The sequence below is a fragment of the Ovis aries genome, chromosome 17 (assembly GCF_016772045.2).
Source record: "Ovis aries strain OAR_USU_Benz2616 breed Rambouillet chromosome 17, ARS-UI_Ramb_v3.0, whole genome shotgun sequence".
Taxonomy (NCBI): domain Eukaryota; kingdom Metazoa; phylum Chordata; class Mammalia; order Artiodactyla; family Bovidae; genus Ovis; species Ovis aries.
The window spans coordinates 4,113,920-4,131,710 of NC_056070.1; the positions used below are offsets into that span (position 1 = coordinate 4,113,920).

General features: G+C 47.9%; 1 protein-coding gene and 1 long non-coding RNA gene across 4 annotated transcripts in view; one reads left to right on the plus strand and one right to left on the minus strand.

Annotated features, from left to right (window-relative positions):
- Positions 1 to 1,398: 1,398 nt before the first annotated feature.
- The window catches only part of RNF175 (ring finger protein 175), a 64,865-nt gene continuing 48,472 nt past the window's right edge, over positions 1,399 to 17,791 (plus strand). For both annotated transcript variants that reach the window (XM_042234249.2, XM_027956224.3), the window contains exons 1-3: positions 1,399 to 1,468; positions 10,462 to 10,499; positions 13,641 to 13,782. In XM_042234249.2, the coding sequence (XP_042090183.1) occupies positions 1,418 to 1,468; positions 10,462 to 10,499; positions 13,641 to 13,782 (231 nt within the window). In that variant the 5' untranslated portion in view covers positions 1,399 to 1,417. The remainder of the gene's footprint in view (positions 1,469 to 10,461; positions 10,500 to 13,640; positions 13,783 to 17,791) is intronic.
- Positions 2,122 to 13,678, minus strand: LOC121816907 (uncharacterized). Of its 2 annotated transcripts, XR_009596977.1 has the most exons (4): positions 11,300 to 13,678; positions 5,890 to 6,019; positions 3,503 to 4,646; positions 2,122 to 2,277 (listed from the first exon to the last, which is right to left on the minus strand). It is a non-coding gene; the product is annotated as an uncharacterized LOC121816907 (long non-coding RNA). The 2 variants fall into 2 exon arrangements; XR_006056618.2 differs by having other exon boundaries at positions 2,122 to 4,646.

The following is a 17,791-nucleotide window of genomic DNA, read 5'->3' on the forward strand; positions in this document are numbered from 1 at the left end:
CCCTCCGCACTGCCTGCCAGCTTTGAAAGCTGAGCAAGCACCTGCCCCTCTCTGTGTGTGAGTGTTCTCACCTATCATTTTAGAGGTTGTTTTATCCATTTGCAGATAGTATTGCCTCCCTCAGGTGGTGGTTGTGAGGATTGAACACAGTAAAGTCCTCGGAAGAGGGCCTGGTACCTAGTAAGCCTTACGCCCGTGTCAGCTGTTACTTTGATTTCAGATTCTCCAGTTCACAAAGTTTTCTCCAGCCTCCAGGCCTTTGCGTCACCCTGATCACACTACAAAGCAGCCTGCAGGTGTTGGGCAGCCACCACAAGAAACTTGTGAAGAAGGAAGATTCTTAGGCCCCAGCCCAGACCCACCAGAAAAGGGTCCAGCCCTGCCACAGAGTTTTAACAACCCCTCCAGAGTTCTGAGGCACCAAGGCTGGAACGCCGACGCACTTCTCCTGGTAAATTGTACTGCATCTTTGTCTCTCCCCCCTGCCGGCTGTAGGTCCCCAGTGGCCAGGACGGGCCCATATCTTGTGGTCAGGGTCCCTGGTAGCTCCTTGTACATGCCATCACAAAAAACGGGAGCCAGCACCAGCTGGAATTAAGTCACATTTTGTAAGCCACAGTATCCCCTCGGTGTCCTCTCTTTGTCGAGTGCCCTGAATGGACACCCACGTGTTCCTAAAGGCTTGTGGAAGTACTCCAGCTGTCTCTGTGTAAGTCCAGGCTGCGAGGTCTCACGCTGAGGGGAAAGGAGGGTCTCTTAGAAGGTGAAGGGGACAAAGACAAGGAGGGTGCTCCCTCAGGGGAAGGCCCGGGGCCTGCAGCAGCATGGGGCTAAGCGGGTGTACTTCTCCCACAGGGAAGTCTTTTCCTTCGGAGAGACTGGAGGGGCCGATGGGGCTCCGCCCAGGAGCTGTCCCCATGACTGAGGCTGCAGAGAACCGAGCAAGAAGCGGCCCGGCCGGGGAAAGGCTCAGCACTGGGCGGCCGCGCAGGGTCGGCCTCCCCACATGGGGACCGGCGCCTGACCTCTTGTCTTCCGCTGAGGGAGAGAACGGAAGAGAACGCAAGGGCCCCTCTCCTCCTCGCCCCTCTCTCACGCCCGTTCCTCACTCTCAGACTCCCATCTCCTCCCGCCCGGTCTCCCGGTACCAGCCGCTGGGTCCAGCCCCGCGCATGGCTGATGGGGCGCGGGGTGCGGGGAAGCGCACGGGCTTCCCGGCCGCAGTGGCCGGCGGAATGGCTTCCCTGCAGAGGGCCCCGAGCCCCGGAGGGCCCCCTCGGCGGCGACGCTGACCCGCATGGGCGCCCCTGCCCCGCAGGAGGGTCCCGCGCGGCGATCTGGCCCGCACGGCCCGGGGCGGGGCGGCGGGGACCCGCGCACGCGGAGCCCCGGGCAGCGGGCCCTGAGCGCCGGCGGCATGGCCGCGAGCGCGGCCCCGGGCCTCCAGGGGCCCCCGCGGCACGAGCAGGTACGGGCGCGGGCGGGGTCGCCGGGTCGCCGTCCCGAGGCCCGCGCAGGCACTGCCCGCTGCACAGGTCGGTTTCCAAGGCCCCCTCCCGCGCGCGCACCGGGCCGCCGGGATGGAGGGGCGAATGCCCTTCTGGAAGATGCTGTGGCTTGTCCTCACTCCTCCCCACTCCGGGAGGCAGAGCTCCTCTCCGTCTCCCTCTATCTCTCCTCTTCCTCTCCCCTTCCCCTTCTCTTTCCCTTCCTTTCCCCCTCTCGTCCTCCCCTGCTCCTTCCTTTCCCTCCCCCCAACCCACTCTGTCTTTTCCGGGGTGAACCTTACCCTGCTCGGCCCTGTCCGCCCCCCGCCCTGCGCACTGGCTGCCCACCTGCTCCCCGCTCCCTGGCAGAAGCCCCCAGGGCCCGGGTGAAGGCCGGGGCCTTGAGGCAGACGGCTGAGAGATGCTGGGGGTACATCAGGCTGACTCTGTGGTTCTCACTCAGGAGGCTGGGGCACAGCCACCTGGAGGGCTGTGCCCACAGATGTAGATTTCTACCTCCAGGGTCTCCAAGCCTCACTTCTGGGGTAGACCCTGATCATTTGCAATCTAACCAGTTCCCAGGGGGTGCTGCTGCTTGAGCTCTGAGAATCACTGGGCTGTCACGATCTTCCTTCTCCTGGTGGTGGTTTCAAACCCTGTCCACTTATTTATTTTTCATTCATCTGACAGTTCTTAGGCCGTGACCAGGTACTGGGGACTGGGATAGGGGAGGGAGTAACCGTGCAATTAGAGGTGGGCCTTTCCTCTGGGAGTTCACCTTCTGGAAGAGCTGTAAAAGGAGGACAAAAAGAACTCACTGAGAGTAGGAAGAAATTACTGTCCCCAAAACAGGTGCAAGTGAAGCTTTGTAAGATTTCTAAGAAGCAAGGGATTGCAATTGGCAGTGGAGATGGGCAAGGCTAGTGAGGGGCATGGCATTGAGCTTGGCCTTGGAGAGTGGGTACGAGCTGACCTTGTGATGACTAGGGAGGCTAGGAATTCTGGATGGAGGGAGCAGCAGTACCACCTTTTTGGAGGTGAAGAAAATTGTTGGGGAGTGGTGAGCATGGGAAAAGGGCAGAGGGAGCCCTTTTCTGTGACCCTGGTAGAAATTCAGAAGGCTTGTCTTAAAGAAGGGGGAAAGTTAAGGGAAAGAGCTAGGTATGCATTTGGGAGTTTCCAAAATGAAGAGGCTCTAAGGAAACTGCATGTCCCTCAAGATGTCCAGTGTCTCAACTTCCTCCAGTGGAGGGGCCTGTCCTGCAGGGCGCCCTGCAGGAGGTGGGCCCCGGGCAGCCCAGAAGGGAGGCTGGGGGTGCAGGAAAAGCACTGGGGGACAGAAAGTTCTGCTTGGATGGCACAGAGAGTGTGCTGAGGCAATGGAGGGAGTGAGGCTGAAAAGGGACATGGGACCTCAGGAGGGACATTAACAGTGGTGGCCAGGGGGTGACCATTTCTAAATGGTCAGTAGGCTTTATCATTATTATCAATGTTTTGTACATCCAGAATTTAAAGAGTCAAATAATTCTGTAGAATTCTGTAGACTTAAAACACAAAACCAGCAGCTCCACTCCACTCACCCTTCCCCACTTCTGATCTCCACTCCCCAGAGGCAATGATTTTCAACTTTTTCAGTCATTTTTTCTGGTCTATGCTCCATATTTTCAACAGTGCGGTCATACAACACTTCTTGATTTTCAGTCACTAGTGCTGTTGGGTCGAGTCCCTGCTATGGAGGATAAGAACTACACTCTCTCCCACCAACCTGTCCACTCTCACCCCACCCCATGCCCATGACTTGCTTTCTTCCAGCCTCTCACGTTCGTTGTGTCACATGTTGTATAAGTCTTCACTCACTGTCTATGTCAGGGGCTCTAAGCAAATCCTCGTCACTCCCAGCGGGTCACTCCATGTACACTCTGAACTACTCTGCACTCCCTTCAGTTCTGGTTCCTTCATTTTCTGTGCACCATTCACCCATCCCTCACCAAGCTCACTGCCAGACTTGGACTAACCCCCAAACTCACTTGCCAGGCTCTTCTCAACATGCTGGAGCATGTCAGCGGATCTCTCTTATAACTCCTGGGTTTGGAGCCTTTGCGTTTGACCTGTGTCTTCTCTGTGTATAGGCTCTTCCTTTTGAACCACAATGTTCAGACTTCCTACTGATGTAATTTGATGTGGCTCTTTTTTCATCAGCTCTGCTGGGCACCTGATGAGTCCTTTCCTTCGAAACAGGTGTCTTTCAAGCCGTGGGAATTTTCCTGTATAATTTCTGTTAATTTCTTGACTTTAGCCATCTCTGCTCTCTTATTCTGGAAATCCTCTTTTTGGATATGAGATTTCCTGACAGATTCTCTAATTTTCTTATATTTTCTTTCTTCTTTTCCACTTCTTTTGTTTTTTGTTTTTTTTTTTAATTCTTTCTGAGGGAGTTTCATTATTTATCTTCAACATTTCCATTAGATTTTTTATTTTCAGCTCTCAAATTTTTCTTTTCTAAGATTTTTGTCTGTTTCCATTTCTAAAGCCTAGGGTCCTTGTCCTCATGGGTGCAGAGCCCTCTCCTGTCTCCAGCACTTGGTCATCTTTGGCTGTCTGCCTGTGTTAAAGGGGAGAGAGTAAAACACTGTTTGGAAGCTCTTTAAGCAGGGAGAGCTTGTGGAAGGGTAGGCTGCACTGGAGGAGGACCTAGCTGGGCCTTTTCATAGGAAGGATGATGCCGGTCCGTATCTGTAAGTCTTTTCTCTTGGCCTGGACAGTATCGCAGAGAAATCCTCTTCCACATGCTGCCTGGCAGCCAGCATCCCCAGCTAGGTGGCAGGCCTAGAGCAAGAGTACAGGTAAAGGCCCACATGCCTTGTGTCTAAAGATTATAAGCCAAGCTGCTCTCACAGGCCTGCCTGCAGGTCCACCAGGACCTCTGCTGCCTCCCTGGCTTACAGGAGGCACGCCCTCCCCGCCCACAGGCGGTTTGCTCACCCGAGTGTAGTGGCTACCTGCTGGGGCTGGATGTGCAGGTATCCATTTCCTGGAGCTGCCGTAACAAGAGTTTACTGAAGGGATAAATTGGCAGATTGGGATTGACATATACACAGCGCTATATGCAAAGTCAATAACTAATAAGGACCTACTGTATAGCATAGGGAAGTCCACATTCTGAGAAAAAAAAAAAATGAAAATGAAATGTTAGTCACTCAGTGGTGTCTGACTCTGCAACCCCATGGATTGTAGCCCTCTAGGCTCCTCTTTCCATGGGACTCTCCAGGCAAGAATACTGGAGTGGGTTGCTGTTTTCTTCTCCAAGAGATCTTCCCAGCCCAGAGATCGAACCCAGGTCTCCTGCATTGCAGGCAGATTCTTTACCATCTGGGCCACCAGGAAAGCCCACATTCTGGGATAACCTATATGATAAAAGAATCTAAAAAAGAATGAATCTTAAAAAAATAATCTACAAAAGAAGATGTATAACTGATTCGCTTTGCTTACACCTGAAACTAACACATTGTAAATCAACTATAGTCCAATAAAAAGTAATATTTTTAAATAGAGAAAACTTTAAAAATATTGATAGAAAGGGAAAAAATGGAAATAGAAAAAAATAGGGCTTCCCTGGCAGTCTAGTGGCTGAGAATCCGCCTGCCAATGCAGGGGACACGGGTTCCATCCCCGATCTGGGAAGATTCTGCGTGCCAAGGAGCAACTCAGCCTTCTAGCCACAACCGCTGAAACCAGGATGCCTAGAGCCCGTGCTCCGAGAAGCCAGTGTGATGAGACACCCGTGCGCAGCAGGAAGAGCAGCCCCTGCTCACCACGAGCACAGGAGGCTCACGCTCAGCAGTGAGCACTAAGCACGGCCAAAATTAAAGCAATCAATCTTTACCAAAAAAAAAGAAAAATAGAACCTTACTCTTTCACAGTTCTGGGAGCCGGGAGTCTAAAACCTGTGTGTAGGCAGGGCTATGGTTCCTTCAGAGACTCTAGGGTGAACCTTCCTTGCCTCTTGCAACTTCAGGGGACTCCAGGTGTCTTGGGCTTGTAGCCGCTTCTCTCCAGTCACTGCCTCCGTCTCAGCATGGCTTCCTTCTCCATGCCTGTGTGTCTCCAGGTGTCAGATGGCCCTTCGACTTTCTCTTATATCGACTCCAGGGTTCAGGGCCCACCCTGAATCCTGGATGATCCCATCCCCAAATCCTTAACTTAATCACACCTATAAAGATTCTTTCTTTTTCCAGATGAGATCACAGTCGTAGGGACCAGAGGTCAGAAATAGGCCATATCTTTGGGGGTTGGGTAGGGAGGGACAGGTTCATCCCCCTGCAGAACAGAAACCAATGCTAGGACTGGTCCCATCAGATGCCTCAAGGACTCTTGATAGGAAGCAACCCACTGCACAGCTCACCTCCTCACTTCTCAGACTCAGGATTTCCAGGCAGTTCATATCTGCTTCCAAACTGCCCACTGGATGGAGGGAGAGAGGCAGTGTGGTTATGATGGGGGCCTGGTCCACTGAGACACCAGCTTTGGATGGCCTGGGGTGGAGAGGAGGGTGCAAATTAAAAACTCTATCTCGGCAAAACCAATACAATATTGTAAAGTAATTAGCCTCCAATTAAAATGAATAAATTTAAATTTAAAAAGAAAAAAATAAACCTCTATCTTGGATTTTCCGGGGCTTGGACTATTCTTTATTTCTCCCCTTCTTCTCCAGTCCACCTGAGAACATCAGCCCTATACCAGCCATCTTCAGTCAATTTTTACTCAAGCTTTCAAAATACTTCCTCTTTTTTTGGCCCTCTTTCTTTTTCAGGACCTTAGTTCCCCAACCAGGGATTGAACCGTCACCCTCTAAACTGAAAGCACAGAGTCCTAACCACTGGGCCACCAGGGAATTCCCTCAAAAGATATTCTTGAGTTAGAAAAGAGGGAAAAAATCCTCTGTGTTTCCAAATTTGAGATGCATGGGGGTAGAGGGGAGGCTTCTAGAGCAGGGCAGTGCCCATGGGGCCTGATGGAAGACCAGGCTGGAATCTCCCCTCCGGACGAGGACTTTAAATGCTTCTGCCCTCCCTGTCAGAGCTTGGGTCTCTGAGCCCCATCGAATACCCCCAGGCTGGGGTGGGGTGGAGAATGACACTAAGTCTCACGCTGACTGAACCTTCTATTTTCAACGCAGCTGCAGCCACACTTCTAGAAGGGCTAGGCTCCCTCCACCCCTCAGCCCTCCCGAGGGTCTTCAGCATAGAACGTTTGCTTTCGGGAAGGCTTTTCTAGAGTTATCACTAGTGGGTTGAACCATCTTTGCATAAATGAGCCATTTGTATTTCCTCTTTTATGAATGTCTTGTTCATGTGCCTTGCCCTTTACAAATGCTTTATCTCTTTTGGATTAAATTGTAAAAGCTCTTTTTCTATTCAGTTTAGCCACTTCTTGCCTTCACATATGTTATATTTTCTGCAGTTTATCTTTCAAATACAGGTGATTTTAATCTGTTTTTTGTCCTCAAAATTCATCGATTTTTTACAGTTTCTGAGTTCCATGTCATACTTAGAAATGCCTTCTTCACTGAGGTTTTATTAAAGTGCTTACCTGTATTTCTTCTAGCATTTTTCAGGTTTTCCTTTCTCATTTAAATATTTGATCCTTTTGGAATCTATTTTGAAGCTGGGTATGGATCCAGCTTTACAATTTTCTCAAAGGACTAGCTAATGGTCTCAGCACCATTTTTTTTTTTTCATTATTTTGTATTGGGGTAGAGCCAATTAACAATGGTGTGGTAATTTCAGGTGAACAGTGAAGGAGTTCAGCCATACATATGTATGTCACTCTCCCCCCAGCCCCCTCCCATCCAGGCTGGCACATAACCCTGAGTAGAGTTCCATGTCTCAGCACCATTTACTGAACAATCCGTTTCTTTCTCACTGCTCTGAAGTAGCTCGCTCGTCATCTGCGGCTAGGTCTGTTCCTGGGCTCTTCTTCTGCCCACTCACTGTCTTCCTGTTCCTGGGCCCTCAGGCCGTCAGGTAATTTCTGTGGCTGTACTGTGGGTTTCAGTGGCTGACAGACCACACCCCTAGTCTTCACTCAGCTTCTGATTTTCCTGGATATCCTTATGCTTATCCTTCAGATGAATTTTAGTGTCATTTCAGTTTCCAAAATAAGTCCTCTTAAGCCTCTGGATGGGCTTACATAATAACATACCACAAAAAAAAACTTTCAAAAAATAGATTCCATGCTAGGGAAAAAAAAAATTGTACTATAGGAAACCATTACTAGGAAAGAGATGTCTCTAATTGTACCACCATCGTAGTTTGCTTTTTCCCTAAGAATAAGAATATTGTTTCAATATCACTTGAGCTAAGGAAGTTCTTTATTGTATTTAGCAGAAATCGTTTCAGCTGCAATTTCCACTCCCTAAACTTTCCTCGTCATTTAAAATGACTTCAGAACCAGACTCACAGATACAGGAAACATACTGGTGGCTGAAGGGATGTGGGGTGTGGATTAAGAGAGAGAAACTGCTATGTATGAAATAGATAAGCAACAAGGACATGTTGTATAGCACAGGGAATTACAGCTATTATCTTGTAATAACTTTTATGGAGGATCATCTGTAAAATACTGAATCACTATGCTGTATACCTGAAACTAATATAATATGCTAAATCAACTATACTTCAATAAAAAAAAAAAAAAGAAACAAGACTTGGAATCTGGTGGGTAGTTACACATTTATACCCAAAGCTACATTACCTGTAAAAGTCAAAGGAAGGGTATCTTCTCAACTAAAAACCCAGTGCCCTGTTTTAAGCTAATTTGAACAAAAAGCACTGTGAAGCCAAAGATCTTGAACAGCAAAAAGGGGACCCATGAAGTCTTGGTTGCAACTGTTACTGAGATGACTGGCCCTTGGATGAAGCACCTTCTTAGAAAACTCTCCTCTAGTGTCTTATTTATATTCACAGTATTGCAGTGAAGTAGATAAGGGCAGTTTTTATGTCAGTCTCCAGCCTCTGAGAAGGAAATGGAGACAAGTGCAGGTCGGTGATGCGCCTGGGTTACCCGGAGCTCCAGTCAGCTCAGTGTTTGGTACTGGATGTGTCTGTGTGGCTACAAGGCTCATTCCCAAAGCAGAAGCCAGTCAAGTCGGCCATATCCCACTAAGGAGGGGACTTGGCCCTGCTCTTCCCTGAGGGCTGCCACTAGAAGGCAGCCTTACCTTCATTTGGATATCAGGGACCGCCTGGTAGGATCAGCCAGCGGCAGACAGCCCCAGGGAAGCTGCAGGCAGCAGTTGCTGCCCCACCCACCTCCTCTCCACCATCACCCAGCAAGTCCTGAACCTGCCTAAACCTCAGCTAAGCTGTGTCTCCCTTAGCTTTCATCCCCCTTGTAAGGAACCGCTCCAGTCTCTGACCAAGCTACACATGTCTTATGGAAACTGAGTCAGAGGACTCCTAGCCTGAACTATGGATAGTGTTGTTTCTTTCCATTTGTCAGAATTGCTTCACACACACACACACACACACACACACACACACACACAGGGGAATTGATTCTGCCGTCTCAAGACACTATGGGCATGAGTTTGAGTAGGCTCCGGGAGCTGGCGATGGACAGGGGAAGCCTGATGTGCTGCAGTCCATGGGGTCGCAAGGAGTCGGACACAATGGAGCGACATGTATGGATGTGAGAGCTGGACTATAAAGAAAGCTGAGCGCAGAAAAATTGATGCTTTTGAATTGTGGTGTTGGAGAAGACTCTTGAGATTCCCTTGGACTACAAGGGGATCCAACCAGTCCATCCTAAAGGAGATCAGTCCTGGGTGTTCACTGGAGGGACTGATGCTGAAGATGAAACTCCAGTACTTTGGCCACCTGATGGGAAGAGCTGACTCATTAGAAAAGACCCTGATGCTGGGAAAGATTGAGGGCAGGAGGAGAAGGGGACAACAGAGGATGAGACGGTTGGATGGCATCACCAACTCAATGGGCATGACTTTGGGTGGACTCCGGGAGTTGGTGATGGACAGGGAGGCCTGGCGTGCTGCAGTTCATGGGGTTGCGAAGAGTCGGACAGGACTGAGCAACTGAACTGAACTGAACTGATTTCAAGAAAACAAAGGGGAAAAAAAAACCTTGTTTAATGTCTGATTTGTGTAATAAAAGCTTTATTGGCCTTTTCTTCTTTGCCATCATTGGGGACTTTAGCTTTTGGCTTTTGATGCTACTGGACTAGAGGTTAAGCTGTCTGTATTCTCCATGAAGGTTATACAATGATGTCTTTCCAAAAATTAGCCTTAGAAGTTTCGAATGACCCGATGTAGTGGATCAGCAGCACATGGGTACCCTGTAGGTCAGCCTCAAGCACTTTGCTGGAACGGTCAGTCTCAAGCACTTTGCTGGGAATGCTCTCCCATCCAGCCCACGGGCTGGGCCAGATTACCCCCTTCTCCGTGATCAGGGTTTAAGTTAAACAAGCAGGAGGGCACAACAATGCTCCAAACCAGAAGCTGGGCAGCTCTGACTCTAAATCCTTGAACCTGGAGACTGTCATCTCCAAGTCCTCACTGGCAGCACTTAAGACTCCAGCAAGACAAATGTTTTCACAGGTTCTCCAGTTCATAGATCACATCAGGAGCCAGGGGGCACTGCCTGTTGGGAGGCCACTTCTACAACTTGGACTGAATTGCCAAACAAAACCACAGGAGAGGAGCCTCATGTGGTTTCCTGACCTTAGAGAGCAGAATCAAGTATTTATTAATAGTGACCTGATTACTGTTTTGTTTGGGTGTATGTGTGTGTGTGTGTATTTAGTTCCATAATTAAGTATTTTGTTAGAGTTTTCATTCTAAACTATTACAGTCCTAGGAAACATCAATATTTTTCATGGTTTGAATTTCTCATGTAATACTGTAAAATGGAAGCTAAGGAAACAAGAAAATTTTGAGAATGGATCTTTTTATGTTTTTCAGATCTCCCACACAAAGCTTTCTGAGGATGATGAGTGGAAGTAAGTGATTTGTATTTTTTTAATCGCTGATATACTAAAAATTAGATTTCCATTGTAATAGTTTGAGAAATAAATGCAGCCATCATTTTACTTATAAATTCCCCAGGAGAGAAGGTGGGTTAGCAAAGCCATGTATGCACAATGATTGTATAGACCCACACTGCAGGGGTTCATCTGCCTTCTGCAATGGGCTCCGTGCTGCTCCACGAATGCATATGTCCCTCAGTATGTGTCCTTATATGTCCTTGTTCTTTTAGGCACAAGATACGTCTGGTTTTCCTTTCAGGCTATTTCTTCTGTGTTATGGTACCTACTCTGGGGCCATTGGACTCCTATGGGCACCGAATGAAATAAAACGGTTTCTCCTTTTTTTGCATTATGGACACCAATTATGAATGTATTCCTCATCAAAACAGATGACGTCTGTTACATTCTACAACAGTTTATACTTTCCAAAGTACTTCCACGTAGGTTAACCATCTGAGATGCATTTTCACCATATAGTCACAAAATCGCTAATGTTATAAAGTATATTTTTTTGATATCTATGCAAGTCCTATTTTAGACTGATGACAAACCCACTCTTCTATCTATGTATTACACAGGGTGTTAAATAGTTATTTTGGACCTGGAATGTGAAAACTATAACTAAGTGCTTGTATCCTTCTATTTTTTTCCCTTCCCATTTCTTCAGAAGAATGAATGTATTTTTTAAAGAGCGTCTAGAAATCATTCTCTGCTCCTAAGCTCAGCTTCCAATACAGAGACCAATAGCCACATAATTTTATTCAATTGTTTACCTGATATGGACTTCAGCTTCTCCATTTGATCAATGAAGGGGTCTCAGCACATCTATGGTACCTTCCAGCACTAACAGTCTCAGATCTGATCTGAGAAGATAGATTTCTGAGAAGTTCGAGAATAGTTGAGAAATTATTAATTATTCATGGAAATGCTAGGAGCACAGGAGATTCAACCAGTGCAGTGCTTTAACAACGTATGTTAGTAAGTTAACGGAGAAGGGAAATGGCAACCCACTCCAGTACTCTTGCCTGGGAAATCCCAGGGACAGAGGAGCCTGGTGGGCTGCCGTCTATGGGGTCACACAGAGTCAGACACGAGTGCAGCGACTTAGCAGCAGCAGCAGCAGTAGCAGCAGCAGAAATATTTAGGAGGCTCTGTGGGCTCATTTCTGCGCATTTTCCAGCAGGGGGCACCCCTGGGATTTGGATGGAGCCCTTGCTGAGGTAGCTCTGTAGAAATGTTGGTAGAGAGAGACCCAAACCAGGTACCCTTAAGTGGCTTTAAAAGGTCACAGGATGGTGCCCTTGGAGTGCTTTCCGATCAGTGCCCTAACTAAACGCAAACTAAGAGATTTTGTGACTGATAGTGCCTCACTCAGGGTAGAAGCTAATGCTAACCAATATTTATAAAGTAATTGTCAAGGTTCATATTAAATACTATTCCACTTTTGCCTAATTCCTGAACCATTCTCTCTTCCTCTGGTCCAGCAGATCCCAATTTAGGCTGCACTTTAGAATCATAAGAGGGACTGTAAAAATTACTGATGCCTCGATCGCATCCTGGAAGTCTCTATGCATTTGCTGAGGCTGCCATAGCAGATCACCCAGATGGGGTGCCAAAACAACAAAAATCTATTTTCTCACAGATCTAGAGGCTGCAAGTCCAAGATCCAGGGGCCGCAGGCTTCGGTTTTTCCTGAAGCCTCTCTCCTTGGCTTCTGCCTGTGTATCCAGATGGTCTTCCCGTGTCCTCACCTCCTCTTCTCATAAGGACACCAGTCATGTTGGTTAGGACCCGTCCTAATGACCCCATTTACCTTAATTACCTCTTTAAAGACCCTTTCTGCAAACACAGTCACATTCTGAGGTCCTGGGGGTTAGCACTTTAGCTTATGAATTATGAATTTTGAGGGAACCCAGTTCAGCCTAGAACACCAAGCAACGGTCACTTCACTGATCTGGGGTCCAGCCTGGACACTGTGATTTTCAAAAGCTCCTCAGTGATTTCCAGGTCACAGTCCAGGTCAAGCAGCTCTGCTCTAGATTCTCTTGGAGGCCACTTCTTCTACAGGAGGTTAAACCAGGTGACATACTACTTCAGTGGTTTTGTCTACCACGGTATAAAATTAAAAGTCCAACTAAACACGGAAGCGTTTAGTCACCCTCTGAATGTTTGTGCCTAAGATAATACTTAGGCCTCTTCTTTCTCCTTATGATGAAAATAATTTCTACAACTCCAAGGTTTTCCGTAGCCCCACAAATAGTATTCTCTAGGTACCATCTGCCGGATATCCTTTTACTTAAGAATGTTAGAAATTACTTGAAATTGCCAATATTTGATTGGAGGCTTTTTTTACTTTCAAAAATGGCAAGTTCATATGATACAACCTAATAGTGAGTATTATTCTTCATATGAAAGTGAAAGTGTTAGTTGCTCAGTTGTGTCTGACTCTTTGCAACCCCATGGACTGTAGCCCGCCAGACTCCTCTGTCCATGGGATTTTCCAGACAAGAATACTGGAGTGGGTTACCATTTCTTTCTCCAGAGGATCTTCGCAACCCAGGTATCAAACCTGGGTCTCTCACATTGCAGGCAGATTCTTTACCATCTGAGCCACCAGGGAAGACTATTGTTGATACAGATACAAATAAATTATCATACAGTTACAGAGCACCTGTCTTGTGAGGTACAGAGAGATCACTATTTTAGATTTGAAAATGAGGAAACTGAGGTGTAGAGAGAATAACTGACTTTCCCAAGGGGATGATGCGGCAGAGGGGACGTTGGAACCCAGGTCTTCAGAGCCCACCAGTGAGCTTTCGTCCCCACTGATCACCTTGAAAGGACAAGGCTGAGGCCAAAAGCACGTGGGCAAGCTAAGGGCAGAGAGGAACTGGTTTCACTGACAGACTCAGACTCCTCTTCCCTGCTGTCCCTTCCCCCAAGCCCGGGGGAAAGGGGAGAACTGAGAACTAAGGAAAGCTTTGTAATCAAAGCTTAGAAAACCCCCAGTTTGAAATTCCCAATTGCTTCTCATGAGTCCTGCCTACTTTTCTTGTTTTGCTAACTGTCCAAGAGCTGAGGGCTTATGCAGCTGACTTCCTTTGCCGGTTGCAGCCTGCAGCAGGAGAGGACATACGAGATGCACCGGGGACACGAGGCCATGCACGTGGAGATGATCTTGATCTTCCTCTGCGCCCTGGTCGTTGCCCAGATAGTGCTGGTGCAGTGGAGACAGAGGCACGGCCGCTCCTACAACGTGAGTCGCCCCTGGGGGCCGCTGGAAGCCTGCTCCTCTTCCCCACACATCCCTCTTCTGTTACCACTTTGAAGGAAATGGTTTGGTTTAAGTCAGTGGCTCTCAGCCCCGTGCAGTTTTGCCCCCGGGAGACTCTGAGCAACATCTGGAAACATTTGTGATTGTCATGCCTTAGCAGGAGGGAAGCGGGGAGGGAAGCGGCTACTGGCATGTAACGGTAGAGGCCAGGGATGCCACTCCACACGCAAGAATAGCTCCTCATGACAGAAACACCAGTGGTGCCAAGGCTGAGAAACCCAGGCTTAAGTGAGCCTACTTTCCTTTGGGGCATGAACTATTTTCTGCCAATGGCCCAGGACAGGAGGATTAGGAACGGCAGAAACGAAAGGCTGAGGCTGTCTGACTTGGCTTCATCAGCATTAAACTCTCTTGGCATGGATGGTTTCTGTCCCCAGGGGGGGCGGGGGGGGGCGTGGTAAAGCAGACCCTGAGCTGACCTTTTCCGCACGGAGCAGGATCCTGTTGTCACAGACCCCTCCCACCTAGCACGCCCACTGGAAGCCCCCCATCTCATGGCCTCAGTCACGGCCTGGGCTTGTTGGACCTGAGACAGGCGCTGCCGTGCTGAGAGCAGAGCTGCTCACAGCCCGGGCGCCGCAGAATCAGCTGGGGGAGTCGTTAAGTGAGACGCCCAGGTCCCACCCCCAGAGCTAAGCGAGACGCCCAGGTCCCACCCCCAGAGTTTTTTCACTCCATGTAGGCCAAATAACTTGCGCATGGAACGAGTTCCCAAGTGGTACAGACGTTACTGGTCCAGGGATGGCACTCTGAGAACCAGCGATGCAGGCCTGAGAATGGGCTGGGTGGGGAGATGCTGGAGAGGAAAAGGGCCCACAGTTCACGCTCTCCACGGCCCGGGGTCTCAGACTGGTCATTGTATCAGAAAACTTGCCTGTGACAAATGAAGTGCCGGCTTAGACAAGTATTTTATTTTCTTTCCACCCATCGTAAAAATTCTTTCCTACATAGCATGGGACTGAAATGAACTCTTCTAAGTTTCCTCTAATATGTAAATCTAAGTTAATTTTGACCATTTTATTTAGAAAGGGGAATCTTGGGAGATTTTCGTTTGTTTTTTAAGCAAATGCATCCATGGGCTGTCATGTCACCGCTATCTTGTAAATTAAAATGAACACCCTCTGTATTCCACTTGGACGAATTTTCTTCAATGAAGGAGAGTAGGATCAAACCTCATTAGTTATTCTCTCTCATATCAAAGAAAAAGCCCCTTAAATATATGGTTTCCTTATCTTCAAAATGGAAATAGCTAGCATAGAATTTCTAGAGTCCTTAAAAAGAAACCTGGATTTTTTTAAATATAAATTCATTTGTTTTTAATAGGAGGTTAATTACTTTACAATATTGTATTGGTTTTGCCATACACCAACATGTATCCGCCACAGGTATACACGTGTTCCCCATCCTGAACTCCCCTCCCTCCTCCCTCCCCGTACCATCCCTCTGGGATGCACCAGCCCCAAGCATCCAGTATCATGCATCAGACCTGGACTGGCGTCTCGTTTCATATATGATATTGCACATGAGAAACGTGGATTCTTAAGGAAAGGGTTTGTAGCCCTGTTCCATCCTTCCTTTATAACTGATAATTACCTCTGAGGTTGTATGAGTTCAGTTTCCACAAAGACACAGATGTGGATTTACTTAGAAAGAAATCCCCTTTGAAAGGAAACACCACATCAGCCAACTGACTTGAATGGTATCCCACCACTCCTCTGCCATTTTTATTTGGTGATTTTTGAGGTCCCTCATGCTAGAAAGGGCCTGTCCTCGTGTCTGACGAAGTTGCTCATATGGAAGCTGAAGCTGCCGCTGCCTCCATCACTGTGGAGCTTCAGGCACTGGCTGCACCAGCCATGAGCACTCAGGGCCCCCTTGGAGGGCTTGCTGCCGCTGGCGGTTCTGAGCCTGACGGCTGGCTACAGCTGTTGGCCGGGGGGAGTGGCCTTCCCAGGTGTTCCCTGATGCTCACTGCACAAGCTGTACTGCCCAGGACACCTCTCCAGGGACCTTGCTTTTGACTGTGCTCTCCCCCCACCCCAGAACTGGGCTCCCGCAGTCACTCCCCTTCTCCCTGAGGCGCTGGTACTGTGTCCTGCCACGCAGCTGCACTGCTTAATGTCTACTCAGATGCGCTCTGTGGTCCTGAGGATACCTTGGAGGTAACCAGGTGACTGTGAGTGTTGCATCCCTTAGGGTGGCCCATTGTGACAAAGCCGGGAGCCTAAGGATGCCTTCAGTGGTCAAGCACAGATTTGGGTTCCCAAAGGAACTCTTCTGGGTTAGCACAAAGATGCACCTGGCCTCTAGAATATTCTCTACTTCTTTGCCCATCATAGTCCATCTACTGTTATTGCATGGCCCCAAAGGAGCAGGTGGAGAGACCCTGTGTGTCTCTGATGACAGTCTTTGGCTCAGGTAAGATCCGGCGGGTGAGGCTGACCGTTCCCATGCCGATGCTTTGGCTTTACCCTTGCTCTGTGTACCTTCTTGGAGGTTCACTGCCAGAGCATCATCAGAACTTGGCCATCTCAGGAGCCCTGGGTGACATCCGCAAACATTGGGGCTGGAAATAGTTCCCAGAGCACCTGTAGCTGACTCCAGCACTGGTTGCCAGCTCTTTCACTGTGGTTTGCATGAACTGTATCCAAAAACCATCAGGTTAACATCTTTGGCATGAAATTTGATGGACATGTTTCCATAAAAGCTGACCTAAACAGCCTTGTCATCCAAAAATAACCCAACTTGTTTTTAACATATAACCTAACTTTTAACTTGGGCTTCCCTCCCTTTACCATTTGCGGTGGCTCAAATGGTAAAGAATCTACCTGCAATGCGGGAGACCTGGGTTCGATCCCTGAGTTGGGAAGATTCCCTGGAGGAGGGCATGGCAACCCGCTCCAGTATTCTTGCCTGGAGAATCCCCATGGACAGGAGCCTGGCGGTCTGCAGTCCATGGGGTCATGATGAGTCAGACATAGCTGAGTGACTAAGCGCAGCACAGCACTTTTAACTTGTTTCTTTTGGCATTTAAGATTATGTAGGACCTACCAGAACTAGAGCTTTTAGCATGTTTATAAGGTTCAGGAAGCTCCTGGCTCTTTTTACAAGGGACCATATAGTGAAGTTTTTGATGAAACTTCATGAATTAATGCTGTAACCTTCACCAATACATTAATAATATATCACTATATATAACATATTAACTATAATTACTATGATATAGTATAATAATATACTATAATAGTTACTCCATAATAATTATTATATTACTATAAAATATATATGAAATACCATATATAAATTTATATGTAACTATTATATATTATTACAGTTGTGATTAAGTGCTTTTTGTACATTATCTAACTTACCCTGGGAGGTAGTAATTTTTTTACTCCCTTTGTGAAATATAGTTCAGAGAAATTAAATAACTTGGTCAAGGTCACATAACTCATTAGCTGCAGAGAGGAAACAGAAATCCAACCTCATTAGTTGTTTTCTCTTACATCAAGGCTATTGATATTCCTTCAATATCTCTGAATCACGCTTTCCTTATCTGCAAAATATAAACACTGCAAATAAGAGGAGCTTCCCAGGTGACACTAGGGATAAAGCCACATCTGCCAATGCAGGAGACAAAAGAGACACAAATTGGATCCCTGGGTCAGGAAGATTCCCTGGAGGAGGGCACAGCAACTCACTCCAGTATTCTTGTTTCGAAAATCCCATGGACAGAGAAGCCTGGCAGGCTACGGTCCCTGGGGTTTCAAAGAGCCAGACACGACTGAAGCAACTTAGCACCCATGCATGCAGATAAGAGCCCAACTTCCAGACCTGAGACTCAAAACACTTCCCTGTGAGAATTTCTAGACACACAGTGAATGTTCAGCACCATCAGTTGGCTCTGAATGCATTCAAGGGATACGACTTG